Source organism: Manacus candei, unplaced genomic scaffold (assembly GCF_025592945.1).
Source record: "Manacus candei isolate 608988 ecotype Guabito, Panama unplaced genomic scaffold, ASM2559294v1 h1tg000107l, whole genome shotgun sequence".
NCBI lineage: Eukaryota > Metazoa > Chordata > Aves > Passeriformes > Pipridae > Manacus > Manacus candei.
In genome coordinates this window covers 470806-498727 of record NW_026138155.1, presented here as the reverse complement: position 1 = coordinate 498727, position 27922 = coordinate 470806, and the positions used below count along the sequence as shown (strand labels likewise).

Below are 27922 nucleotides of genomic sequence, written 5' to 3'. Positions count from 1 at the left end.
ATAGGTTATCCTTTAGTATGAGCAAGGTTGTTTTGTTCTATGGTTTCTTTAATCAATGTGGTAACTCCTTGCTTTTTCTGCAAGTGTTATACTAAAGTCAGTGACTTACTTCCCTGTTAAAGCAGTTTATTGCAAAGCTTACCATTTTTTCTGACTACCAAGCTGAACACCTCCTGTGTAGTGGTATTTTGGTTGTATAAAACTTTGGCTTAAAGGTGTTGAGGTAAGGTTTGACCAGTGAATGTACAGGATCAAGTGAGTTCCTCAGCTGTGTTGTTTTAGGGCTGGGCCAAAATGTTGACTAGAGTAGAGCTGCCTGGGAGCAGAGGCTAAACAGATCCAGATCCTAATGAAGGAGCTAATTAATATCTAGTGAGATAAATATATTAAGCGGTCACTTACTTATTTGGGTAATGGAGAGCTTATTTTTGTTCTATGCAGTTGGTAACAGCCCACAAGTTCTGCTCTTACTTTTACAGTCATTTTGCCCTCCCCTTGTGACTAAAACCAGGTGTTTGGTAGCTATGTAGGTGTGTAAGGGAGGATGTGCTCTTTATGCTCTAATGGGTACAGGAAAGCCCAAACTCACTTGAACCAGGTGAACCTGCTAGTAAGTATGTGCTTAAGTGGTTACATGTGGCTGTGAGATTCCTACCAGCATAATAAAAAGCCTTTCAGTGAGGTGAGTGTTGGCTGACATAAAAGCAGTACGTTCATGTTTTTCAGACTGTGCCATGTCTGAGTCCTGATGTTCTTCTGATACTTACTATATGGCTCTATGGAAGAGGAATGATTGTGTATAATTTATTTAATAGCATTTATTAATTGTATAAAGGAATATAAACCTGTTCCTACAGTGTAAATAAGCAGTTAGCTTAAAACAGTATAAGCTATGGAAATGAAGAAATGCTTTCTATTATCTTGATTGAAAGTTTAACTCAGAGAAGATGAAGCTAGAATAAACTTCTTGTCCTAACTGAGGCTTCCTTTTTGATGCTCACCACTTCTGTAATGATTATTTGAGATATATGATGACACAGCTTCCCTGAAGTAGCTGGGAAGGGAGGAAGAGTGGAAGTATTAGCTGTGCTGAAGTGACAAGGTACAAGTGCTGGGGAGGAAATCCCTGGGGAAGCTGTCCAGAGGCAGCTATGGTCAGTCCCCTTGGTTGGCGTTGTGTTTAATCCCAGAGGTCCCCCCTCAGGCCTTTGCCCCGCGGGGAAGAGGTTCCAGCAGAGCTCCTTCCCCGGGTGCCCTCGCTGAGCGCTGCCGGGCGCTGCCCGCGGAGGGCGCTGTGCAGGTGCGCGCCTCCCGACGAGCTTTGTCCCCCGGCGGTGCCCGTAGGGGGGCGGGCCAACATGGCGGCGCCCGGCCTGTCGCTCACGTGTTCCGGCAGTGCGGGCGCCGCGCAGACATGTCGGGCCGTCAGGGCAACAAACTGCCCAGCAACCTGCCCCAGCTGCAGAACCTCATCAAGAGGGACCCCACGTCCTACACCGAGGAGGTACGGAGCGCGGGGAGACTTTCGGGGAGGCCAGACTGGGCTGCGGGCTGTGGAGGGGGAGACACGGGTGGGTATTGCTGGCCGCGCTCACCCATTCCCTGTGTGTGCTCAGTTCCTGCAGCAGTACCACCACTACCAGTCCCATGTGGAGATCTTCACCTTCCAGCCGGACAAGCCCAGTAAGGAGCTGGCCGAATTGGTGATGTTCCTGGCGCAGGTAAGCCCACGGCGCCCAGCCCTGCGCCAGTGCCTGGGGCTGCGCGGCGGCGGGGGCAGCCTAGCTTAGGTACGGGCTTAAGTGCTTGTTATTGGTATGATACGAACACTTACAGTATTCCTGGTTGTTTACACCTTGCCAGGTGTGCCCTAGAGCGTTACCCTGCTTCTCCCTTGCAGGTAGCCCACTGCTATCCCGAGCACATGGCCAACTTCCCGCAGCAGCTGAAGGAGCTGCTCTCCTACCACCACACAGTGCTGGACCCTGACCTGCGCATGGTGAGACCACCCTGGGCGCTCCCTGCCCGAGGGTAACACATCCCTTGGTGTGAGCTGAAGAGCTTAAGGGTTGCTTTTCAATTGGCACAGAGACTGGAGAGCAATTTGGTAGTTTGGTTTCTCTTATAGACATTCTGCAAGGCCTTGATCCTGTTGAGGAATAAGAATCTAATAAATCCTACAAGTTTGCTGGAGCTCTTCTTTCAGCTGCTGCGGTGCCACGATAAGCTGCTACGAAAGGTAAGCTGGGCTCATGGTCTTCTTTGTTTCCAGGGTGTTTGGACCAACTTGCCAGAAGTATTTCCACAATAAGCAGCTCCACTTTGCTTGGTAATAGAATAAATTAGCTCTGATTTTCGCTAGTTGGTGTCAGAGGAGGGGCTGCAGCTCTGTGTTGTGCTGCTGTAAACACCCTGACTTTGCCATTGCAGGCTCTAGGCCTGTCCTGTGTTTGGATGGAGCAGCTTGGGTGTGTCTGCAGGTGAAAACCATAAACCGGTTGCTGTTGGTGCTACCTTTACTCAGTTGTGTGCCAACCTCTGAGTAAAACAATTACAACCAAAACAGCTGCTGCTGTAAACTGTTACAGGCTTTACTGCCATGAAAGGGAGAACACTATGCCCCTAGTTCGGTTATCAGAACAGGCCTAAAGGAGGCAGGGTGGGATTTCATTCAGCAATCCCTGATGCTAGTCTTGCCTTGCTGTACTGTGAACTAAATACACTGGTTAAATATGTGAAGAGAGTTCAAGTGAGACTTGAACTTGCTGTTGTTGTAGTTGCAGCCTGGAGTGATATGCTCAGTGGTGGTGAGTTGGATCTCACATTGGTCCTTGGGAACTGTGAGGGCACAGTAATGTCTGTTCCTTGCATGACCTGTGTTCCTCCCTGTCATCTCTCCTTTACAGACCTTGTACACTCACATTGTGACAGACATCAAGAATGTCAATGCTAAGCACAAAAACAACAAAGTGAACACAGTAAGTGATTGGGCTTTCACTTGTACTTGGATTTGACCTTCTGCTCTTGTGGAGCATTTCTAATAAAGTGTTTGCAACCTTTTTTTTTTTTTTAGACACTGCAGAACTTCATGTACACAATGCTGAGAGACAGCAATCCCACTGCAGCCAAGATCTCTCTGGATGTGATGATAGAACTGTACAGAAGGAACATCTGGTAGGTCTGGCAGGCTTGTGTTGATTCCAGGATTTGTTGTGGGGCAGATGGGCATGACTTTGTGGGGTGTAGTCCAAAGCAGTCCAGGGGATAGGGACATAAATACATATGTATTAATTGTGTCCCAGTGGGGCTGTATTCTGTGCCAAGGATTAAGCTGAGAAGAAATAATGTCTTGTGTGAAATGAGTTACTTAATTTGAACATGTGATGAGAACTAGTTTTCTGAGAACAATGTGAAATGGCAAAACTTCAAGTAAAAGGTGCTGGTTCTTTTTATTCCAGGAATGATGCCAAAACAGTCAATGTCATCACAACTGCTTGCTTTTCCAAAGTGACCAAGGTGAGAACAGAAATTACTTGATGAAATGGGATGTTAATTCATATCTTCTTCCTGTGGATGTAGTTTAATATTTTATTGCAAACAAACTTCGCTGACTTCATTTTAAACTTTCAAAACAGCACTCGTGGGAGGAGGCAGAGCTTGGCTGTTAAGTACAGAGGAGCAGAACTGGCAGCTTATCTAGTAACAAATGCAGGCTGGAATGGGGAGGGTGGGTGCATGTTCCACTGCTGTGCACAAGAGACTGTTGAAATAACACCTCTTTGAAATGAGCATGCTGTGAGGCTTTAATTAGTTAAAAATGAGGAGAGGAGCTGCCCTGCCTGGGGCCTGAGTGAATATTGGGCCTTCTGTGCTGATTCAGGAGGCTTTAAACAACTTTTTCTATAGTTAAAGAGAAGTTTTTAACCTGTTAAGGGTCCAAAAGCTGTTCTGCTGAATAAAAGCCAACCAACCAAAACTACAATAAAGCCATATAAAGTAATGCAAGTTTAGAGTTGTGAATATTATATCTTGGGTATCACCTGTGTAAGGGCTTTTAACAATGTTAACATGAAGCAATTAGTGCAATGGCTTTGCAGGATAATAGAGAACTTGCAGCTGGGCATTTGCTCCAGGCGTTGGGGGAGCCCAGGTGTGCCTGAGTGCCTCTGAGTGATGATGGGCAGTGAAAATGGTCTGGGTCTGTAAAACACCTGTGGCTTCCAAGCTGTCCTTCAGTTTTTCTGATCAAATCCAAGCCTATAAAAAACTGGATGTGTCTCTGCACAGCCTGAGATGTGGGTGTAGGGTGGTTGTGAATACTCCTGTCAGCTTGTCCTGTCCCACATGAGTTCAATTGGTTTTTCAGGTGTTAGTTGCAAGTTTGAAGTTCTTTCTTGGGAAGGATGAAGATGAGAAACAAGACAGTGACTCAGAATCTGAGGTGGGTGTTTTCTCTATTCTTCAGACATTTAATAGGTCTGCTATCCTAGTGACCCTGCCCATCTGTCTGCTTCTCTGTTGCTTAGTTTTCTCCACCTAGTTTTCTCCAGGTTTTTCTGTGCTTCACACCAAGTTCAGTGTCTGACAGGTGGCTCCAGCTTTACCTGTCTGTTAAAAGACAAATGCCAAGAGCTCCTTTGCTTTTCTCTTTAAATACTGTTACCTGTGTGATGACACTTAGGAAGGGGGGAGAGTTCTTAAATATAGTATGTGCTCCTGAAAAATATTGGTAGTTTGTTTCTCTGACTGCCATTTGAAGCCTGGCATCAGCTGAACCTTGTTTCTCCCTTTGCCAAGGACGATGCCCCCACAGCCAGAGATCTGATGATGCGCTATGCGACCAACAAGAAAACCACCAAGCGCAAGAAGAAATTGGAGAAAGCCATGAAGGTCCTCAAGGTGAGGAGAGGGGTGTCTGACTTCACAGTGTTTTAGCTTAATCCATCAAGTGCAGGAGTTGTGCCGTTGCCCCTGCTGGCTTAGCTGCAGGTGGCAGAAAATCCCATGTGGTTTCAAAGAGGGAGAGTTTTTAAAATCTAAGTGTCTCTTTTTTGAAGAGGCATCTTTAGACAGCAACCTTAAATCTGAAGCACTTGCCTCATAAAAAGAGAAGGATGTCTCTTTTCCATGCAGAAACAGAAAAAAAAGAGCAAGCCAGAGGTGTTCAACTTCTCTGCTATTCACTTGATTCACGATCCCCAAGGTGAGCATGCACTGCATTTCCTCTTATTGCAAGTCTGTGTTAATCTCAGATGGTAAAGCTCGGACACAGCTCTGCCAGGAGAATGGAAGTGGTGAGTAGGTGCAGATGTGACACTTGAAGTGTTTTATCTTAGTGTTTCACTGCACTTTAAGAGAGTGAGATGAGTCCTGTTCTGCTTGTTTTAGCGGAACACAGGGAGGTGAGACAAGAAGGGAGCAATCTTATCTACTTTGGGTTGCTATATATCAGAATGTAGCTCTCTGCTTCTCTTGCATGTGTGAAGGCCATAATTTGGGGAACACCACCAGCTTACCTACGAAGTTTCTTTGGCTTATTCCCTTTTACACAGTATTTCTGTTGTTAGCCTGATACTTGTCTAACAGCACTTGATTTTGTCTTAGTTGGATGTAGTGAACTTTGGGGGATTTTGTTTTTTAGATGGGCCCAAAATATAGTTAAAATCCAACTTTAAACCCTGTGCTTATGATGGGGAATGTGTGCTAGTTTTCCTCTGAACCTGTGCACAGCTTCAGCACTGTTAGGCATGTGAGAAGAAAAATAACCCACTGGGAGAAGTGCTTTGGCCACCTTGAATTTCTCTATGCAAAAGGCACTGTGGTTTGAAAGCAGTCAAAACTGACTGCCTCTTCTTATCCTAATCCTAGTTGAGTTGTGTTCTTTTGGACTACTACAGATTTGTTAATACTCTTTTAGACTTTGCTGAGAAATTGCTGAAGCAGCTGGAGAGCTGCAAGGAGCGATTTGAAGTGAAGATGATGCTCATGGACCTGATATCCAGGCTGGTTGGAATACATGAGGTATGTACCTGGATTTTATAATGGTCTGCTGGGTAGCCCACCTGGCTTGGGTGGAGGCATGTGCTGGGCTTGTGCCTCAGGAAAATGAGGTTTAATTCTTCTGTATATCAAGAAATCAGATGGATGGTCAGGTGGATGCCAGTAGGCCTCATGGAACAGCATAGGGTGTTGACTTGTGTGGCACTGAGCAGGGGGTTAGTCTGGAATTGCTGAGCTATCCCTAAAGAATAGGCAAGAACTTGTCTCTTCCAAGACCTTCCTGGGAAGAAGCTGCCCATGCTGACCACAGTGTCAGTCAGGTGGTGCTGAACAAGGTGGGAACTGGCAGCTCCTGCACTTGCAGGGGTTTGTGCTGACTACCCAGTGATAAAATACGTGCACTGTATGAAGTGAAGAGTAATTCAGTCCTAGTTGTGGGGGGGGTCAGAGGATGAAGAGATTTCAATGCGAAGAAGTGGGTGCAGAGAGGCTGAGCTGTGTTTATCCAAGTACAAGTCATTTCCTTAGCTCCACAAATATCAAACTGAACATAGGAGACAACATCATGCCATAAAATCTTAGGCATGTGAAGAGCATGCTACAGAATGAGATTAAACTTGAGATCACCTTCATAAGCTGATAATGTAATAAAACAAAGACAAGAAGATAATGTCACAACTTTTTTTGCAGCTGTTCCTTTTCAACTTCTACCCCTTTGTTCAGAGATTCCTACAGCCCCATCAGAGAGGTAAGTAGCTACTTTGTAGCACTGCTGCTCCATGTCTTGTGCAGTCATTTCATGGAAGTGGCGCTGTAAGCGGACAGGTAGCAGTGGCTTGGTGGGAAGTAGGAGCAGTGCAGAGTGTAGAAGATGGAAGTACAAGTCCCTGACTGCCAGAAGTGCTGAGTGCTTTGTATTTCTTTGGAAGCTGTGTACACTCAGGGCTTCTTATTTGAGAAACTTCAGCAATGGGATAAAATGGATCTGAGTCCCTAATCCTGACCAGCTGAGCAAAGCATGGCTGCCTCTTGCTGCATCATTTTATAGATGTTTGACTCTAGTTGTGGAACCTTTGCTTTTGCCTTTGGTGGCCACTGAGGGCCTGCACTGCTGTGGGTGGAGGCCAGAATTGTTCCCAAGGCTTGGTGGGAGTGGAGAAATAATTGTCCCAGATAACTTCAAACTGGAGTGGCTTTGGGACTGAGTGAGTAAGCAGCTTGTTGAGTTTTGGCAGATGTGTTTATAGACCAGAGGAAGGTGCAGCAATACATTTTGGTATCTTCCCACTTCTCTTCCAGAGGTGACAAAGATCCTTCTGTTTGCTGCACAGGCTTCACATCAGCTGGTACCACCTGAGGTCAGTATTCCTCCTGTTTGATGCTAAATGGGCAGCAGACCAGCATGGAAATAGGAGTGTATTTGTGGGGAGAAGGGGAATCTGGGCAGACTGTTTGGAAAAGCTGATGGTAACTTCAGGCTATTTTTGCAAGTTCCAAGGTATTGTTTCATATAAAAGGGGGGAAAAACTGAACATGCTTGTCTTACTTTCTGCAAGAGAACTTGTGTCCAGAAAATAATTGTGGAGTGTAGTGACATATCCTGACCTCTGTGTTAATGATGTCTAAACTTTTACTCAATGTGCATTCTTTTTTCAGATCATTCAGTCAGTGTTGATGACCATTGCCAACAACTTTGTCACTGACAAGAATTCAGGGGAGGTCATGACTGTAGGGTGGGTACAGGATCATACAAACATCTTGAACTCTGACTATGATAAAATGTGTTTTTTTAAGCCACTTGCAAGCTATTCCTGTCACTTTTACTATGCTTTCAAGAACCTGCTGGAGTAAAAACAAATTAGGACAATATCTCAGCTTAAACTGTGTATTTTTGTGGAAGTATTCTACAATGGCTTTCTATTACACTAGATTTGTATAAATCTAGTATAGGATTCCTTGAGTTTCACGTAATTCAGTCTACTGGTAGGATTTTGTCCTAACTGGTGTGAGAAAATGATTAATTCTCAATTCTTTTAGAATCAACGCAATAAAAGAAATCACTGCGAGATGTCCTTTAGCCATGACTGAAGATCTCCTCCAAGACCTCGTTCAGTACAAGACTCATAAAAATAAAAGTAAATATTACATTGATACAGCTTTAAAATATTTTTTCTCTGGTATTTTGTGCTCCTCTCTTATAGCCTTTGTAATAGTGTTGTCTTAATGGATTTTTATGGGCTAAGAGAACACTTGCAGTATTTGGGTTATATTGCTGTATTTGGAGTGTGTATCTATGGGAGGCAAAAGTCACGGGTAGTTATGGCAGGGGAAATAACTGACCAAGATAAAAAAGGAAATGGATTAAGAGCAAGCTCTAAGGAAGTGCTGTGTTCTGCAGCAGAGAAATCAGAGGGAGCCATAAGTTCAGAGAAGGCTGTAAATGCTGATGACCTGAGTGGGCTTTGTTTGCTCAGAATTCTGGTTTTTGGTACTGACTCCTGACTCTGTTCCTGGGTAGATGTGATGATGTCTGCAAGAACTCTGATACACCTGTTCCGCTCCCTGAACCCAGAGATGCTGCAGAAGAAGTTCAGGGTAAGTATTTTGTGTGCATTGCATTCACTGGGAACTAAGGTGCTCAAAAATAACTGGTCTCAGTGGCCTCTTGAGAATGAGGTGGAGTCCAGCCTGTGTTCTTCCCTTGCCTGCTACCTTTGGACATGGTCTACTCTTATTTCCACTTTTCCTTAGTTCTAATTCATCTAACTCATGGATAGATTGTGGTCCAGAAGGTGAGCTCTTTGGCTAGAGTTCTTTCAACTTCAGTAATTAAGATCTTTATTTCATCAAGCAAAATTTAGCTTTTTCCAGCCACACCCTCCTGTTCTACTAGATATTTTCATGGATTTGTGGGCACTAAAATAGCAGCCTGCTCAATGTACTCTTTTTTATAATGTACAGGGTAAGCCTACTGAGGCCTCGGTGGAAGCCAGGATCCATGAATATGGAGAACTGGATGCCAAAGACTACATTCCAGGAGCAGAAGTACTGGAGGTTGAGGATGAAAAGGAAAAGGGAGGAACTCAAGAGGAAGGTAGGCCTTTTTTTTTTTTTTTTTTTTTTTTTTAAATTGTATTTTGAGCATCACTATCAGTAAGATTTCATGTAACACTTTGTGTTTGTGCATTTCATTTTTCTACCTTCCTGTGTAGCTTGCACTTCCCTGTACCCTTGAAGTGCATTAGTGGGGTCTGTTGCTGTGTTGCTTTGTGGGATGGAAAAGCAGAGGCACATTGTACAGCTATGAAACATCCTATGTTTAGCTCCTGCTGAAGAGAGGTTGTTGAGAATTATCAGACACTGAAACAGCACTAGGAAGTAATATTTGGCTTAAACTCACTTTCTGTGCAAATGCTTTACGCAGCCTGGAGCACCCACCTGAATGAGGGAAAAGAGATGGAGGAGTCTTTGAAAGCAAGGCAGAGTTTGGGAAATGAAGCTAGAGTGCTTTGGAGATGTTGCAGGGGAGGTGATGGGAGGAATAAATGCCCTGAGATGCCATGCTTTTTAGGCACGAGAATGCAGTGATTAGTGTGAATGCAGTGATCTGCTTGGTTCTGAAGGGGGTAACTTCAGCACTTCAGTCAGAACAGCAGCAAAGAGGAGCAACGCACACAGTGTAGTAAGGTAGCTATAAAGCACATTCAGGTAGTTGAGTCCACATTAACTGGTCTATATTTCTTCCCTGCAGATGGCTGGGAAAGTGCTAGTCTGAGTGAGGAGGACAATGAAGATGGAGAGTGGATTGATGTGCATCACTCCTCAGATGAGGAGCAGCAACAAGTAGTGAGTTCCAAGTCCGCTGTCTCAAATATACAGTGGTCTTGTTAATTGCAGACAAGATTCTGATGCTCTATACTTTTATGTGGCTGCTCATAAATAATTATACAGGGCTTCAGTGTAACCTGTGCAGGAGAAATGAGATTTGAATACTGCTTAGTGTACTGTGCTGAAGTACATATCTTGGGGGGAGAAGGGGGAATGCTGTCTCAGAGCTGTGATATTTATGTGAGTGCTTGTACTTATCCTAAAATAGGGTATGTATGTAATGTATTCAAACATTAGATGTTGGATATAAGACTAAGAGGAATCTTAACAACTGGTTGTAGCATTTCCCAACAATACTGCCCTTACATGCTAAATATTTGGGAGGTAAGGGTCATAGATTGTGGCACAGAAGTGGCTGGCCAAGCTCTAGGTGATTCTTTTGTACATGTTTCTTTTCCCAAGGCAGAGAAGGTGAAAAGCATGCCCATAGAGGAGCGGAAAGCCAAAGCTGCAGCAGTCAGTACGAGCAGGCTGCTGACTCAAGAAGACTTCCAGAAAATACGTCTTGCCCAGCTTTCTAAAGAAATAAATTCTGCGCCTGGCAAAGCTGCCAAGAGGAAATACATTGAAATAGATGATGAAGAGGAAGAGGGCAGGTAGGATATGGACTGTCATCTGGTGAAAGAGCATTTCATTGCGGCAGGGTACAGAGCTCTACTGTTGATCAATATTCCCTGGAGACAGGTAGCAAACAGCTGTGGCCTAGAATAGATCCTGGCTCAGCATTGGACCTGGAAGAAAAGATATGAGGGGCCTATGGAAGGTCTGAGCCTGTTTGGCTTGTTCAGGCCAAGAGCAGTAGCAGTAGTTGCATAGTTGTTTCTCCAGAGCTTGTGAAATTGTGGATAAAGCAGGGCTTTAAAAACAGTAATGGCAGCTTTTGAGGGGGATGTCCCATGCATGAGGAATAACCTGAAAGAGAACAAGAAGTTTGTGCCTGAGTTTATGGTAAGACAGTGGTGTAAGACATGGGTTAGAGAGCAAGAGGGCATCTTGTTTTCCTTACCAGCTGAAGTTTTGTGGGTGGTGACCTTTTGCTGGATTTCTGTTTGTGTAGGGGGGAGTTGCTTTCACTCAGAGATATTGAACATCTGCATAAGAAGCCCAAGTCAGACAAGGAGACCAGACTGGCAACTGCAATGGTGAGGAACTGGGATGTTTCATGTCTTGTCTTTGCAGATTCAGGGTTATGTTTGCCTTCTGCAGAAAGAGGGGGTGTTGGAGTTCCATCTGTAAGATGGATGCCCAGCTGCTATTTGCATTTTGAGAAATGATTTCAGTTTTTTGCTGTTGCACTTTGGCTGCAAGAAACAGCCTCTTGCTGGTCACAGGTGACCATGAAAGTACAAACACACTCGACTTTGACTGTGACTTAAGAAATACAGCCAGCATAGGAGAATGCTGGTGTGGACACAAAGATATCCTAAATCCAAGTTTATTGTTACTGCCATAGAACCTGTTACCATCACGCAGCTGATGTTGACTGTGGGGAAGCAAAATCAAAGTGACCTCATGTTATTCTACTACAATGATTATTCTAGGCTGGAAAAACAGACAGGAAAGAATTTGTGAAAAAGAAGACAAGAATTAACCCGTTTGCCAGCTCTTCCAACAAAGAGAAGAAAAAGAACAAGAACTTCATGATGATGAGATACAGCCATAGTGTCCGGACCAAGAACAAGCGTTCCTTCAGGGAGAAACAGGTAATGATTAGTGCTGGAAAAGGATGGGGCTGTGTGAGCTCAAACTCAAAGTGCAGGTGTAATGCTGTGCACTCTGTATCCTGAGGTGTTGCTGCTAACTTGGATGGTGTAATGGCTGCAAAGCCTGTGGGCTTGGCTTCCCTGAATCATGCCCCAGAGGAGGAGCTGTATTGGAGACTGTAGTGAATCGTTTTGGCAGGCTCCTCTAACATGTTTTGAGGTGCAAGCCCTGTTGCAGAGTCAAGTGTAGGTTTGGAAGGTTTTGCTTTCCTTTACATGCATTGAAGATATCATAATAGAATCCTGAATGTAATTCTGTGATAGAAGGAATGTTTCCCTGGTATGGAGTTCTTTCTAAAGGCAAGCTTTTAGTGTGTTTCTTCACTCTCCAGAGTCTTTCTTTGACCTCTGTCCTGTTACTATTGTGTTATGAACTCATCTGTCCTGGCCTTGAGGTCATCTAATAGCTTGTCACAAATACCATTTATAGCTGTTCTTTAAGGACATTTATTGCCACCTGAAGCAAGCTGGGAAAAATAAATCAGTTTAGCAGTAGTTTGACTCTAATGCTGCTCTCAGTGGTGAGGCACCTGCCAGTCCAGGGTTTCATAAGGTGTTAGTAAACTGAACTCATCCAGGCATGTCCCAGAAATTTGTAGAATAATCCAGTTATGTAGTTGTCTTATATGTGGTGGGTTTTTTTTCTCCTTGCTAGTTTGTCTTGTTAGTGCTTTCAGAGGCTTCTTTTGTGATGTGTTGCAGGATCATATCATGTGGATAATGTGTATTGGTTTTCAATTTGTTGCCTTGAGAATGGCAAGACTGTAGCTGTCTATAGACTCAGTAGAGAATGTCTTAAGTGTTTCTGTTAAACAGGAAGATGTAGACTGATATCCTCTGTGGTATTTTGATCTGCCTCACCTGAGGCTGACTATATTAACCCTGCTCTCAAAACACACAAAATAGGTTGCAAATAAACAATCTAGGCACTTCCAGGAAACTGCTGTTGACAGTGGTTCTTGGCTCACTTATAAAAAGCCCTCTTGAATGTTTTGTTCTTAGTCCTGACTAATGTTTAGAGTTAAATATAATGGTGAAACAATGAAAGAACAATTTATTCATATTTTTCACTGGTGTTATGCTACAGCATCAGTTCTATTAAACATGACTTGCAAATAACTTTTATGAGTGGGTTGGAGGACCATAGGTGTGTGACACTGCATTCTGCAGCACTTCTGGGTGGCAAAATAAAGTAGCCTGTTGTCTATAGTTATACCACTAGATCCTTTACCAGCTAAACCATGTCTGAAATGTACAATATCTCTCTAGAGTGATATGGCACTTGTAAACATTCTTCCTTGCCCCTTGAAAAGAAGTTTTGTTATATGCCTTCCCGGAATAACATTTTCACTTACCTCTTATCTGTGCTGGAGCTTTGTCTTGATATCTTCCAATGAAAACGAGTCAGTGGAAGAACTGACATTTATCTTTCATTGTGTAGTATTTGGTATTGCTCAGCCCTTTAATTGTACTGTGGAGTTCAGCTAAAATAAGTGTTTCTGCCATTGCAGTTAACATTTGCTATTGTTGCTCCCAGTTGGAGCTGATGAGCTCTTAGTGTTTTTCTCAGAGGTTAAAGAAATTGAAAAGGATTGTTGATGGGATTGGGGTGTTGTGTCAGTTATTATTCTCCTTACCTGATCATTCCACTCCTGTCTCATGTTCAGATTGCTCTTCGAGATGCACTTCTGAAAAAGAGGAAAAAGCTGCTGAAATAAGAGCTGAAGAGAACTTAATCACCTTTGAAGAAATAGCCCTGGAAATACTTGTTTCCACCCACGATCCCCCTGAGGGAAAGAGGGACTGTGGTGCCTTATGGATTTACCTCTCTTCAGTTCAGAGTTAAAACTGGAGCTCTTGGAAGCTGATGGATTCTGCATCTATAGGACAGATAGAGGCCTTAAACTTGGGAGGGTTTTAATTTTATTTTTAAAGCATTCTGGGGGAGAAGGCAATTTTCTTTCTATTTAATGTAATTAACATACAACCCACTGTAAGTGTAAGTATTAAAATACACAACCTTATTGTTAAAATATTTGACTTGAGGCAATTCTTGAATAAGTAATGGGAAGCAAAGAATATTCTCATCAGTCTATAAAGCATGTGTAGGTTGTGTCTGTGCATGTCTTAAGGGTGTGGCTGTACAGACTTGAGTGAGGTGTTTGAGCAACTGTCTTGGACTAATCTAATCAGACCAAATTCTTGTGTAATTCAGGTAAGCTCAAGTAAGATCATAGTTACTGCAGCTCATGAAGAAAATAAAATTAGTATATGGGAGATGGTTTTCATGTTGCCATTTAAATAGGATGCTACCCTTATATGCCAGAGAGAAAAAGGAATGTTTTCCTATATTGGTGGGTCTAAGGGAGGGACTGGCTGGTGTCTCTTGGCAAGTACATGTGAGAAAAATGTACATCTCTGGATTCTTTATGTAAGGTTTAACTTGTGCTTCAGCACTGACCTCTGCTGAGACCATTAATGGGCTTTGTACCTTCCCCAGCCACCTGTTTTAACGGAGTTGATAAATTATAACTTGAGGGATTTATTTATAACATCCTTGGTCAAAATCTGTTTGAAATGGATTTCCTTGTGGGGCAGGAACAGGTGCCACAAGCGCAGTGTAATGGAAAAGCATTTGGTGGGGTACTTTTTTCCTTTATTTTTTAGTAGCTGGGTTACTGCTTATCTTCTGTGTGGGAATTAGTGCAGTTTGGCTATTTTTCATGTTGAATATGTATTTCTATTTACTTTAATTCCTAATTATATTGATTGTGTATTGTTTTGTCACAATCTTCCTAGACAAAAAAGCTTACAGAGGTTTCAGGGAGCCAGGAGAGAAGAACTAAGTAGGATTTTCTAACAAATTGCCATTTTGTATTGCAACTGTATGTTACTGCTGAGGGAATGGCAGAAATGGCTACTTGGCAATGACAGCAGTGAGCTGGCCAGGTCAAGGATGTGTAGCCCAGAGCCGGAAAGATGGAAGGGATGCAGAGGACCTGCAGTGGGTGTGGGGATGGAGTGTGGAGAAGGGGCTGAAGAGACAAAGATAAGGGGAAGAGAGGGCAAGTACAGTGTGTTCTTGTATAAAGCCCACTTCTGGCTGTTCTTGTTTCTTTTGTGCTGAAGATCTGAGTGGCTTCCCTTCATGTGGATGTGTTCAAAAACTAATGATTTCTGAGGCTGAAAGGGAGAGGGAAGTTTTACTCTCGGAGTTCAGAACAAGTATTTAGTGTCCTCTCTTCCCTTTTCCCTCTTGTTTACAGCCCTGCCGTGTGACCCAGCAAGCTGAGCTATGCCCAGTTACTGCCAAGTCTGTCTGTCCCCTGCCCTCCTTGTAAAAAGGACTGTGTTGGACTGCCTCTTATAAACTTTGGCAAGCAGAAGCGCGGGGGAAATGCCCGTGTTAAGCGGTAGCCTGTACCGGTTTCGGTGGTTACTTTGTCACCCCGTGTCGTGCCCGAGGTGCGGGGGTGCCGGCTGCGGGCCGGCCCGGCGGGCACGCCTCGGGGCGGGCGCTGCCGTGTCCCGGCCCTGCCCGGCGGGCGTGGCTGCTGTGGTTGCTGTGGCTGCGGGGAAGGCGGGCTGGCCGCGGGGCCCCGCGCTGTGCTGCGCCATGGGCTGCGGGCCGTGGGCGCTGCTGGCCCTGCTGTGCGGGGTGGCCGCGGCGGTGGCCCCGCTGCGCTGCAACGTGAGCCTGGACAGCCCGGCCGAGCAGCGCTGGCTGCCCGTGCTGAGACACTTCGATCCCGCCTTCCTGCGCGCCGCCGTGGCCCGGGTCATCGAGTGAGTGCCGTGCGGGGGGGTCCCCGCATGGCCCGGGGAGGTGTCGGGGTGAGCTGCTGGCAGCTGCTGGCACCGCTGTCCCTCGCTCGGCTAACGCCTCGGGTGTTTTGCAGCGAGAGCGTCCCGAAATGGGTGCACCAAGTCATCCGGCCCATAGCAGCGGAGCTGGAGCAATTCATGCCGCAGCCCTTCGCGGGGGAGATTGTGGGGCTGTGCCAAGCACTGGGAATCAGTCTGGGAGATGGAATCCTGCTCAACTTCGCCTACGAGTCCACTGCGTAAGTGTGCGGTACTTACAGCGTCTGGTGTGAGCAGGGGTAGAACTTGGGGCAGTTCAGCGTGGGAGGAGGCACAGCAAGGCAGGTCACTTGTGCTGTTCCTTCTGGGACCATGTCATGTCTTCAGCTGGAAGCCTCATTAGGCAGTTTGGATCCTGCATGGAAAGAGAAAGTTGTTTTCTGTGGCTTAGTGAAAGTAAAATCTAGCTGTTGTGTTCTTGTGTACATACATCTATGTAAGTGGATAAAAATCTGAAAATTTCTGCTAATAAGGTAGATCCCTCCGTTCAAAGTAGTTGGGATGGTTTATCTTTAAAGATCATGTAAGATAGTCTTCTGTCATGTAAAATCACCCAAAAGGCAGCTAAAACAATTAGTTGCCATTTCATTATTTTAACTATTTGTCTGAGATAAAGTTACTCTAAACCACTTTGGGGATGAATGTTCACAATGACTGCATAATGTTGCTCTGTGATTTGTATAATGGAAAATGGCTGAAATATTTATAACAGCAATCAAAACTTCAGCGGAAAAAATAGTTTCATTCTGTTCTTTTGCTTTAGAAGCATGTACAGAAAAATAATGAACACTTAAGGTTACCTGTGAGGATACTAAAAAGGTTTCTCCATACAGGTTTTACAAAAATTCAGGATATACAGCCACTTCTTTGCATTTTGATTGTTGTGGGTTTTTTTTTTTATGTGTGATATTCAGTTAGTGATCCTTTTTTTTAGTAAGTGTTAATATTGGACGGGATACTTAATTAAATGCTGGCTTTGTTAGTGTTTCACAGAGGATGCTTATCATACTTGGCCCTGGTGAGATCCATGCAACTGTCTGAGCAAGGATTCTAAAAAAAAAACCCCTCAACTGGGAACAACTGAGTTGCATGAGGAATTTTTTACCTTTATATTTTTGAGACAGGGTTATGCATCACTGAGAAGAAACGTCTAACTCTAGAGGAAATAAGTTGTTAATTTCGTGCTAATGGAATATATTCCACAAAAAAACCTGTTTCAATGAAACTGAAAGTGTTACACAAGGAGTTTGAACACACTTCCTGTTCTAGAGACTAGTCTCTTACTGAAATGGCTGATACTTGAACAACTATTTGCATGGGTTTCACTGAAAGGACTTAGTTTGAACTTATCTAGTTATGACTGCAAATATAAACATGGTCCAAATTCAAGTGAAATGATCTATCAAAATTAAATGCAGAGAGCAGGACACTTTGTGGGTGTCTTGACATGTCAGCTTTTCATTGTGATTTAGAAGAGCAGTATGTGTCCCTGAGTGGAAGTGCTGCTCTCTGCCTGCTCTGTGGTTTCTGACCTGATTTCTTGACTGTAGTGTGTCACTGGACTTTGAGCAAACTCCTATTTGTATGGAAACATTAATAAAATACCTAGCAGAACCCAGTTCTTCCTGAAAGGTTGATCTAACACTGTCACAACTCTTTATTCACTGATTTTTGTCTGGTGTGTTTGCAGGTTCTGTACAAGCATTGTTGCTCAGGATGACAAAGGGAACATTTACCACGGTCGGAACCTGGATTATGATTTTGTTGATATATTGAGCAAGATCACAGTTGATGTGCAGTTTATAAAGAGTGGGCAGGTATGGTCTGGGATTGACTCAGATGGGTGGTCTGTCCTATAGCTGCTTAGATAGGGGGATTTACTGTAGGAATGTGTTCCCATCCCACATAGACTGGATTGTTAGAGCAGTACAGTTAGTCTCCAGGAGTGTGGGATGAATGCAGGTTTTCTTTGCTTTCTGGACATCCAGTTTATGGTGATGCATTGGAGAAAATAGAACAGCATAATAAAGATTCTCAAGATTGTTATTTGAAAGGAGGTGTTGAAAGAAAAAAATGTCAAGATACTAAGAAAAGTACTACAGAAAACAAGAGATCAGTTTTGGCAGGGATCAGTTCTAAGGCTTACTTGTTAGACCTTTCTAGTTTTTCAACCAGTGTGTGTGGTTTTGGGTCAAGATTACAAAAGACGAGTTAGTTACTAGTACAGTCTTAGTGTGAATTGGTTCATGTTCATTAGTCCCTTTTGCAGATGGAAAACTTGCTGTTTGTTTCTTGCTTGACTGCTTGCTAATTTGAGCTAAACTCCTGTAGCAGCTGGTGATCACTAACAAATGAAATGCAGTGAATTTGGGGCCTCGGTCTTTTTGTAGTTTACTTGGCAAGTTTTACTGTAATTTAAGGCACAGTATTTTGTAACAACTTAAGTATGAAAGTCAGAGAAAGAAGGACAGGGTGCTGCTTCCAAATGTTACTAGTATTTTCAGCTGTGTTCTGTTCTGTTTCCTGGTTTCAGGTAGCGTACCAAGGCACCACATTTCTTGGCTACGTAGGCTTATGGACTGGACAACGTCCACACAAGTTCACAATCTCTGGGGATGAACGAGGTAAATGAAATGTCTTCTACACTTGACATTATGTGCTCTGTTGTTGGCTGTTGCCTGCCCTGGCCCTTTTCCCCCAGAAGGAAAAGTGAGGTTAAAGTTGCCAGGAAGGATCTGAAAGGGAATGACTTGCCTTGCCCTCAGGGAGTCAAAGTGCACATGCTGCCAGTTTTTGGCTGCTGTGTAGGAGGAGGTATTTGTTTGTCATCTGAGCTGAAAGTGTCAGAGGACAGGAAGAGCCCTGGGGAGAGCTGTAGAAGGCGAACTGTGGTCTGGTCAAGAGTCACAGCTGGAGGTGGCAGAGTAGGGGCTGACAGAACAAGAAGCAGTTTGGATAGCAAAGAAACAGCTGCTTTCCTGGTTCTGTGACCCTTTTGCTGTATTCCATCATCTGTCATCATAAGGCAGTTGGAAAGAGGACAGGAAGAGAAGTGTAAGACAGATTTAGGGGAAAGGCAGCAGGGTTTGAGAGAATGCAGAGGCACTGGAAAGGCAACTGAGCAAGATCAGTAATACAGGGAAGTTGAGAGATGTCACTGCTGAGAACCAAAACTTGGAGCAGTGAGGAAGGCAAAGGAAAGGTCACTGCCTCTTCCATCAGTACTTCAGTTTCACAACTATTGGAAGCTAAGTTAACTGAAAGCTGGGGTTGGTATCTTCCATTTTCAAGTTCGTTTTGGGTTTGTTTTTTTTTTTGTAAGAAGGTGACACTTTGTTCTTCACTGACTGATTGTTTGAACTGGCAACAATGTAGTCTCAGAGCCAACATAGAAAATATTTATTTTCCTCTTGTGATTGTGATATGCATATTTGGCTTTTTAATCTGTTAATTGGACAATCTGTTTTTGAAATTTTTATATGATACGCCAACAATATTCACTGTATGTGTTACACATATACATTATCTCTGAGTAGGGATTCTGGTATGGAGCACAGGGACCTATGGATTCTTGTGTCCTTTGTTAATGCAGCCTTGTTGGAGTCACTAAATTCTTTCCATAGCTGGCACACATACTGCTCCTGATACCAGAGTAGTTATTTAATCCTTTCAAAATTGGAGTGTAGTGGGGTCATACTTAGAGATGCAAACCACTTTTAGTTCAGCTTAGAAATAGTCCCAAGTGTATCAAGTCTCTGTAAAGGCCTGATTTAGGAAATCTTGTGGACCAGGTCATGTGTGGACCATGAAATGTCTGTTCATTCCATGCATGCTGTACTTCTGTAAATTGGTTGATGCTGCTTGCTGATTTATCTGAACTAAAAGGTCTTTTTTTAGTTCACTCCAACTGAACTACAAATTATGGGAAATAAGCATGTGAACTATGTTTAGGAAGGGGAGGGTGACTAAATTAGGGTGAAGGTCTATCAGGTGACAAGCATATTGATTCTGGTGGCTGTCCTGTGGTTTTGGTGTATGAAGAATAACAAACTTGCCCTTCTGTATTTCTTACTTCTCCTAATGTGCTTGGTAACACAAACACTAACACTACTGTTTTTTAGCTGCTTCCTGATTTCTGTTGTGTTATTGCTGTTTCACTATTTCAGTCACATGAATAATTAGGAGATAATTATCACTTATTTCATGACAGGTCTGAGATGCTTTCTGGAAAGCAGGAGTGTTAATCCAGCTGTTGTGGCTGAATGTCAGTTGGGATTAGGTTGCCTATTTATATTCCATCAGGATGTTGTGCTCCTTGTTGGCCTTTCTCCCATAAAATATTAACATCTTGTGCTGATAGGCAGCTGTCCTGTTTCATTGTATATATGTATATTGCATGTATAATAATTACTTTTTTCTCCCCAGATGGTGGTAGATGGTGGGAAAATGCCATAGCTGCTTTCCTCAATCGGAATTACCCTGTCAGCTGGCTGGTCCGGGATGTAAGTGCACTGGTTACTTTCTCACATTAGGTCATTTGTGCTTAAACTCACAGGAAAGTTGCGTCTTCCAACTTTCAGTTGCACAGAAAGCTTACTGGTTTGATAAGTAAATGGATTTCATAAGAGAAGCTAAGTGTTGTCCCTGAATTGTCAGTAAATGAGAGACAATTCCAGTCCTTTAAGGGGGTGATCTCTAATCAATGCCAGAAGTGCTGGAGAAGCTGTGCCAAGACTTCATTCCTAGGGACTATTTCATCTAGTTGTGACCAGTTAACGCAGTTGCACTCTTAGATGTGAATACCTGTCCCAGGGGTTATTTTATTCTGTTTGATATGTTACTATACTAATGCTTTTCTCAAGTAGCACTTTAGTCATTGACCATTTCCAGACAGAGTGAACCTTTTTGATTCTGAAGATGTCCCAGTGCTTGTTTCTGTGCCTGACCTCACTGTCATCTCCTTTTTTGCATCAGACCCTGAGCAGAGCAGAGGACTTCCAGTCAGCTGTTCTCAGACTGGCTGGCATTCCCATCATTGCTGAAGTTTACTATATTGTAGGAGGTGTGTCACCCAAAGAAGGCATGGTCATAACAAGGAACAGAAAAGGGCCAGCAGATCTCTGGCCTCTGGATCCTTTAGGTGGAGCGTAAGTAGGAAAAAACTGCTTTGTTTTCTTTTCCTGTATTGCCTCCTGAGTGATAGGTTGGGTTAGTAATGGTGGTAATGCTTACAACTGCACAGGGAAAGCTTGAAACCCTCTGAAAGGAGCCCCAGTTCCTTCTCCTGGAGAGGGAATTGCAGCACCTTGTCACTTTGGGCCAGTGCAAAGGGAAAAACGTGGAAAAAGCATCTGTTCAATTTTTTAGCCAGATTCCAAAGGAGGGCTCTTGCCATCTCTCTGCCAAGTATTGCACCAATAAACTCAGAAACTGGAAATCAGTTGTGTCCCAATGTGGTAGAAGGCTAAAGGCTCAAAAATAACTGTTCCTATCTAGTTTTCTGAAATCAGTAGCTTAATAGAGGAAGGTGATGGTACAGAACTGCCCTGTGGGGATAAGGGGCACCAATGCAAACAGGCAGATGGAGTGCTGCAGGCTGCATCAGTTGCAGACCCACTGCTTTTCCAACCATACTTCTAAAGGTCTGTTATTGTAGTCAAGGGTGGTTTTGTCACAAGCCAGCAGGAGTTCAGGGGTTACTCTGTTTATGTTCCATAGTTGATGGTACAGGCGGTTCTATATATCAGCACAGGGCCCTTGGGCTTGCAAAAGACACAGGGAAGTGGATTTTGAGGGAGGCTTTTCCTTTTGGCAATGCAGAGATGCTGATGCTTGGCCTGCAAGAATTACCTGCTGATTCACCTCTTCCCTTTTGGTCACAGGTGGTTTCGTGTGGAGACAAACTATGACCACTGGACCACCCCTCCTCCTTTTGATGATCGCAGGTAAATAGAGAGCTCTGTGGTGAGTGAAGACTTTCTTTTTGGAAGAGCTTACAGGTTTGGGTTTCTCCTTCTCTGGGCAGGTGTTATCTCCTTGAGCAGGCAGCTTATTTACTTCCTGTGATGCCACTCTAGAGAGAATAGATAAGGTTAAGAGCAATATTCATAGATGCCAGGGCAAAATCTGTGAGGCATGGCTTAGCATAAATGAGAAATTGCCAGGCAAGGCATGGGCCAAAAACTTCAAGTAAAGTTTAGTAGAAGGTAGATTTGGATGCACAGTGCAAAAGTATTTGATGGCACTAGGAAGGTGCTCACACATGGATTTCTTAGGCTGTGTAGTGTGCAGAAAGGGATTGGCAGGTTCTGTACTCAAGGGATTAGTAACAGTAGCTTCAACAATGTGAGACCAGATCCTGTCACACAACTCTGGGTTATTTCAGGCAAAGCAAGCATTTCAGTGTCAAGGCCCTTAGTGAGAAGTTTGTGTTGATGCTTTGTAGCCTTTGGAACAGGAAAGTGTGTTGATGATACTGTGTTTTCCTGCAGAACTGCAGCCATCAAAGCCCTCAATGCTACTGGACAGCAGAACATCAATTTTGATACACTCTTTAAGGTATTTCTTTAATCCTGCGTTATGATTTTCACTGCAAGCTTTGTCAAAGCAGAAATGCAGTAGTTTGGTCAGGGATCTAAAAGATGCTTTTTTTGTGGGGAACAAGCTGTACTGCACAGTCATTTTTGGAGAGGTGAAGACAAAGTTTGTTAAAATGCTGCTGAATTCCTGTGCGTAGGCATTTTGTAATAGTCTGCCAATCCAGGTGGAAAGTGCAAGAGGTGAATCCCATCATCTTTGCAGTTCCGTATTTCAAGTGAAATTATTGCAGACAGTGTTAGACAGATGTGAGTGGTATCTACCAGTTAGCTTTGGGAATTGAAATGGGTATTTCAGAGGGCTTTTGAAAGTAATTCTGTAAATGGCCCGATGGTAAAAAAAAAAAAAAAAAAAAAAAAAGGCTGGAAAACTCCTTAATTTCACATTACTGCTTTTATAACTTCACCCTGCTGCTGTTCATAAATAACCTTTTAATTCCCCTTTCATCTACCAAAATGACAACTCTTCGAACTTTCTGTACAGGTATTGTCAGTGAAGCCAGTCTTAAACATGTAAGTATTAGATTGAGATGATCTGTGCCTCCTGCTTATGCCTCAGGCCACTTCAGAGTCAATCAGAGCTTCCTTAGGGTCTTGCTGTGTGTTTGAGTGTCTTGTGGCTTCCCAGTTTAGATTTTTGGCTTGTGTTTGTGGCACCGTTTTCACTTCTACAACACTCTTTGTCCTGGGTTTGCCCTTCCATCCAAAGAGCTACAATTGGTTGGGCTCAGTCTGATAGTGGGAAGTTGTTTTGGAGTAGTGAAACAAATGATTCCTTTGGAGGAGCAGCTGGACTTTCCACTGAGTTGTTTGTCCACTTCTGGAACTTTTAGGTTGGTGTTAACACTGAGAGTGGCTTTTTTTCGATGTTCTGGTGTAGGTCTGCTTGATGTGTAGAAAGGATAAAAGTAAACGGGACAAACTTTTAAGTATGATTTACTGTGTTTTCGAGAGATTTATTTCAGTATCTTGTTCTGTATTGTTGCAGAAATCACACTTTTGCAACACACAGGTTGTTATGTTTCACACAGAGATCAGTATATTCTCAGGATCACTCATTCTCACTGGGGCTTTGCAATGGCTTCCTCTAAGTTAATACCAGGACCTCTTCTCTGTCTTGTAAATGTGAGGAAATTGGGAGAGTTTGTATCTGTCAGACCTGAGATGAACACTACCAGTTGTTTAATATAGTGATGAAATGGATGTCAAAATACCATTGTTTTGCTGTACTGAGTTGGGGAGAGAACACTAAAAATCTGTGCCAGAAGCCTTCAATTCCATCAGCTTTTCTCAGTCTTTCTAACCCTTCTGTACCTAAGCAGAACACTTGTTTCCAATCAAGCTGCTTTGCTAGCTGTATAAATTAGTGTTTGCAGCCTTTGGGATGTCACTGACTCTTTCTCTCTCCCTGCCAGTAACACAGTGTACACCACAGTGATGAGTGCTGCATTTCCAGACAAGTACCAGACATGGATCCGAACTGAGCAGTGAAGAGCTGTAAGGAGCAGAGGTGTAAGTAGCACGTTGTACTTGCATTTAAACATTTGGGGTGCAGGGTCACTGAGGGACAAAGTGCTGCAGTGACACTCCAGTGACGTAGTCTGAACTCCTGATGCTGTCCTTGGTTTGCTTGTTGCCCTGGGGTAAATACCTTCCCTTGTTGTTTTAAAGGTTGGTAAGTATTGACTTGCTCAGTGAAGCTCTTGGACATGATCTTAGGGAAAAGTGCTTGATCTGAGAGGAAGGGGGTTGGTGTTGTGATCTGAGGTAGAGGTTCTCTCTGGCAGTGTTTTGGCAGGTTTTACCAGTCCCCAGTCCAGCACTCCTTTGTCTCCAGGTGGCTGACAGGAATCCCAGCAGGAGGGGGTGGTGCATTAGCACCAGAAAAAAATTGAGCTTCACTGGCAAGAGCTGCTCAGCAATGACATTGTGAGCAGCACCCTCTGAGGGGTTTGTCCTGTCAACTTGCAGAACAAGTCCAAGTCCTTGAACTCACAAGGTGCCTTGTGTGGCAGTTTCAATATACTTAGAGAAAGATATTTCAGATCTGATTTTAGCAAGAGTAATTCCTTTTAGAGCTTGTACAGAATTTGGTTTTTTGTAACTCTAGACCAACTTGTGCTCTCTTATCTACTTTTCTATTTCAACAGACTGAGTGAAAAGCTGAAGCTTTGCAGGATCAGCATACGGTTCTAAAATAACTCTTGGGAGCAGTACAGTCGTTTTGGCTTATTAATTATGTGAACCATTTGGGAAATAGTGACTTGTTAACTCATTGAAGTGTTGCAGGTAATGCTCTTAATGAACTGTAAGAGGTGTCTGAATTTTATTTTAATTGATGTTCTAGCAGATGTGACTGGTTAAAAATGGCTTTTACTGGTTTTGTAAGAGTTGTGTAACTGCAATGTAGTTCTGTGCTAATGAATAAATTTTTGTACTTTACGTGGCCAGTAGGTCTGAACATGATGAAATAAAAAGATGCAGCTGATAGACTGATTTCTGGAGGTGTGTGGAGTTACTCGCATGTGCTCATCCTTTCCCCTCACCTGTGAGGGGTTGGTGATATGAGCCTAGCAGGGGCAGATGCAACAGTCAGCAGCATGCAGAGCTGTAGACTATAGTTAATTGATTTATCAGAAATCAGGAGCTGTTTCAGGAAGTGTGATAATACTTTGCTCCCTGGTAGATGAGAGAAGCTTGTGTTGGGTAGCAGTGATGTTAAAGGGGGATGTATGTTTTCTTGTGATCAAATAAAATTGCCTGCAATAGTAAGTTCATAAGTTGTTTCTACAATGTTGAGCAGTGGGGTTTTTGTTGGGTTGTGCTGTGACTGCATATTGAATTTTGGCACTTAATTGTACCCTGGAAATAGTGAAGGATTTGAAGAATCAAGACCAGTGGATACTGGATTATGTAAAGCTTAGAGGTCCCCTCCTGCACTGGACAGAACTTCACCTGAGGGAAGGTGTGGTCAGAGCACCATTTCCAGATCCATGCTGTGCTGGTGCAGTGTTTGTGCTCTGGTTATGCAGACTGCTCCGAGAGCACCTTCTGGAGCTGTGGGCCCTTTATCTCCTTGTGCTGAGTCTCGTAACCTGCTTATCTGCATCCTGTCCTCCTGACTGGATGAATGTACTGCAAGCTTTGCCCTGACCCAGTTTGTACAGCAGTTGGATGCCAGAAGGATAAATTTGAACAGAGTTCCTGGAGGAAGATGTAATTGTGCTCACCATCTTTGGGATTGCAGAATGCCATTGTTTTAAATTACAGAGCAGGCACTGACACCTGATGGCACCAGGTTTTCCTTAAATAACAGCCTTCTACAACAAAGGGATCCTTCCAGGTGTGGCTTTGTTTTGTCATCCTAACCTCTGCACCATTAGGCTGATTATCTGGCGGGGGTGTGCCCAGATGCTACTGGTATGTAAATTTAACCAAATGTATGTTTTAATGTGTACAAGCAGATCTAGTGTGTATAAATCACAAGTATCCATGAATTTTCAGAAAAAAATTTGCTGCTGTTGTGTTTGGGTCTTGGCAGCTGTTTGTGCTTGTGAAGTTTAAACAAGGATTTAAGGTTTTTTCTTCTAAATTATTTTCTTGAAAGCCTTGCATTTTGTGTGATAATAAACACTCAAACATGCTCATTTCCAATAAAAAGCTTTCTGCCACCTAGAATGCTTTTCTTGTGCTAGTCAAAACCATAAATTACTTTGTGGTTTTAGTTTAATGACAAGCTAAAAATATAAATACTAATGAAGTGGTAAATGACACATCATAGTAACTAGATGATTTAACCTGTGAGTAACTGAGCTACTTTTAATAAGAACTGAAATTTGACAGAAGTGCAGAGATGGGATTGCTAATACTTTAAATAAAACTCTTAATGCTGGAAACATTAAAATGTAGTGCTGATGCATTATTTTGGCAGGTTTGGGTATTTTGTGGGAATTTTTGCCAAGAAAGGTTGGACTAGATGATCTTTAAGGTACTTGTCCAGCATGGCGTTCTATGGTTCTGTCATTTTTACTTCTTTAAAAATGGAGGATCACTTATTTCTGTTTAAGATTTCATCTGCTTTGTGTGTCCACTTTTTAAAAAGAAAGTAGTTTTTCTGCCTTTTCAAGCCTTAGAATTGTTAAGTAATGAAACAGAACTGAGCTAAGTAATCCTTTTTCCCTATCCTTTCCCTTCTGCAGTATAGATCCCCTAGCTACAAAGCTACAGTCCAACAGAGGTAAAGGGTGAAACCATTAATTGTTTTTTCTCTGTAAGTTTGCATTTAGCAAAAGGTGACTAGCAAGTGTGTTAGAGCTGACTCTTAAGATGGGAGAGGCTAACATGCTGTATATCTCATTTATAATCCCTTCAGTAATCCTAATCCCGGTTCAGGCCTGTAGCCTTTCTTAAGGATCACATGAGAGAGGATTCTTTAAGGCAGTAAATAAGTCGAGGGGCCCACACCTCTTCTGGGCTGCACATGTACGAAGACATGGCCTGTCCTGCTGCGTGCTCAAGGGAGCACCTCACTTGATTGCATTCTGAGGAGGAGTTTCTGCATCTGTAATCAAACCAATCACTTCAAAGATCATTCATTTATTTGAGTACAGAATAGAACAAAAATCTACCAAGCGGAGAGCTTCTATTGTGTTTATCTCAACAAATCCCTAACTTAGGAATTGGCAAGGTAAGTTCCATTTTTCGTTTTATTTTTGTGACAGGGTGTTATGTTCAGCACCCGTAGTTTGAGGTGAAATATCCTTTTTATATACTGAGCTGTATACAAGCTTCACCATCTCCTTTCCAGCTACAAGATGTGCTGAGTCCAATGTACACATGGGCCATACATAAGTATTTACTCTTGGGGGCAAGGCAGGATTATCACTTTCCCTAGTGCTACCTGGGATTTGCTTTCTTGAGAGAAGTATTTGGTTATTTTATCAATTAATCTGTAGCTCTTAAACTGTTGCTGTTTTCTTTCAGTGAAACTTTCCCTCCGATGTCTTTCAGGTTTTTCCCTGTTAAAATCTCAGTAAGTCTGTCTTCTTGTTGCCTTCCATGTTCTGCTCATCTGTTCCCTCAGCTGCTGGACTGTCTATAAAATGGGCAGGTTAGTAGGGCTCCTGTTGTGTATGATCCATGCAATGTCACTTTTCCTAGGAGCCATGTTTTGGAGTAGGATTCCTGTTAGCTGTGGTGTTCCTGGCCTGTGGGTTCTGCACAGATCTGCAATGTGCACAGGCTCAGAGTATGTGGGATTTAGTTAATGCTGTCACTTGCTTTTGTTTTGAAGAAGTTAAAATAATATTTGTGCTAAGGCAGGAAGCTGACCTAGGTTTTTGTTGTTCCTGTTTTGGGGTGCTTGACCCAAATGGGTTTCCGTGAGTTTTCCTGAGTTTTGTGGTATTAGATACTGTTATTAAACAAGTCGGCAGCTTGTGTTTGAAGACTTCCAAGAAGTGGTATCCAATGGCTTGTGAAGCTTTGAAGTCTGGCTGTCATGTGTTTTTCTCCTGCCTTTGGAATATTACCTCTGGTGAACAGGGATCATCTTCCCTACATGTCTGTGGCTACTTCCCTACTGAGACTCTGAATGGTGGCCAAGAGCATGGAGAGGAAGGAGCGGTCAGTAGCTGGTCATTCCCTCGATGCATCATGTTGTCTCACCTGGCTGTTTAGGACAGCCTGTATTTGAGCTGATGCTGGTGTTCAACTTGAGCAAGTCTTCCAGGTCATGCCTTTCTTTAGGAAGGGAAGGGTGCACCTCACTGTTGGGTGGATGAGAAGAATCAGAGGTGCTGAGCAGTTGGA

General features: G+C 43.3%; 3 protein-coding genes across 4 annotated transcripts in view; all 3 read left to right on the top strand.

Annotated features, from left to right (window-relative positions):
- Positions 1-1342: 1342 nt before the first annotated feature.
- Positions 1343-13686, top strand: SDAD1 (SDA1 domain containing 1). The gene is made up of 22 exons (XM_051769398.1): positions 1343-1504; positions 1617-1721; positions 1901-1999; positions 2129-2239; positions 2907-2978; positions 3074-3174; positions 3459-3516; positions 4367-4441; positions 4798-4899; positions 5134-5203; positions 5918-6021; positions 6691-6748; positions 7300-7358; positions 7657-7733; positions 8038-8135; positions 8519-8595; positions 8962-9094; positions 9752-9846; positions 10291-10484; positions 10946-11030; positions 11430-11591; positions 13319-13686. Exons 1-22 carry the CDS (start codon positions 1415-1417, stop codon positions 13367-13369), a joined length of 2076 nt encoding a protein of 691 aa, XP_051625358.1. The 5' UTR covers positions 1343-1414; the 3' UTR covers positions 13370-13686.
- Positions 13687-15047: 1361 nt separating this feature from the next.
- On the top strand, positions 15048-24607 carry NAAA (N-acylethanolamine acid amidase). 2 transcript variants are annotated; one of them, XM_051769405.1, is made up of 11 exons: positions 15048-15437; positions 15551-15715; positions 17206-17332; positions 18049-18139; positions 19941-20017; positions 20490-20662; positions 21398-21460; positions 22007-22073; positions 22596-22624; positions 23527-23623; positions 24262-24607. In XM_051769405.1, the coding sequence occupies exons 1-10, from the start codon at positions 15049-15051 to the stop codon at positions 23600-23602; spliced, it is 1257 nt and encodes a 418-aa protein (XP_051625365.1). In that variant the 5' UTR covers position 15048; the 3' UTR covers positions 23603-23623; positions 24262-24607. The 2 variants fall into 2 exon arrangements, with proteins under 2 accessions (XP_051625365.1, XP_051625366.1); XM_051769406.1 differs by lacking the exon at positions 24262-24607 and adding an exon at positions 23949-24235.
- A 141-nt stretch (positions 24608-24748) lies between these two features.
- PPEF2 (protein phosphatase with EF-hand domain 2) overlaps positions 24749-27922 on the top strand; it is a 16580-nt gene continuing 13406 nt past the window's right edge. The window contains exon 1 of the mRNA XM_051769385.1: positions 24749-27221. The gene's annotated coding sequence lies outside the window, so the exon portion shown is untranslated. The remainder of the gene's footprint in view (positions 27222-27922) is intronic.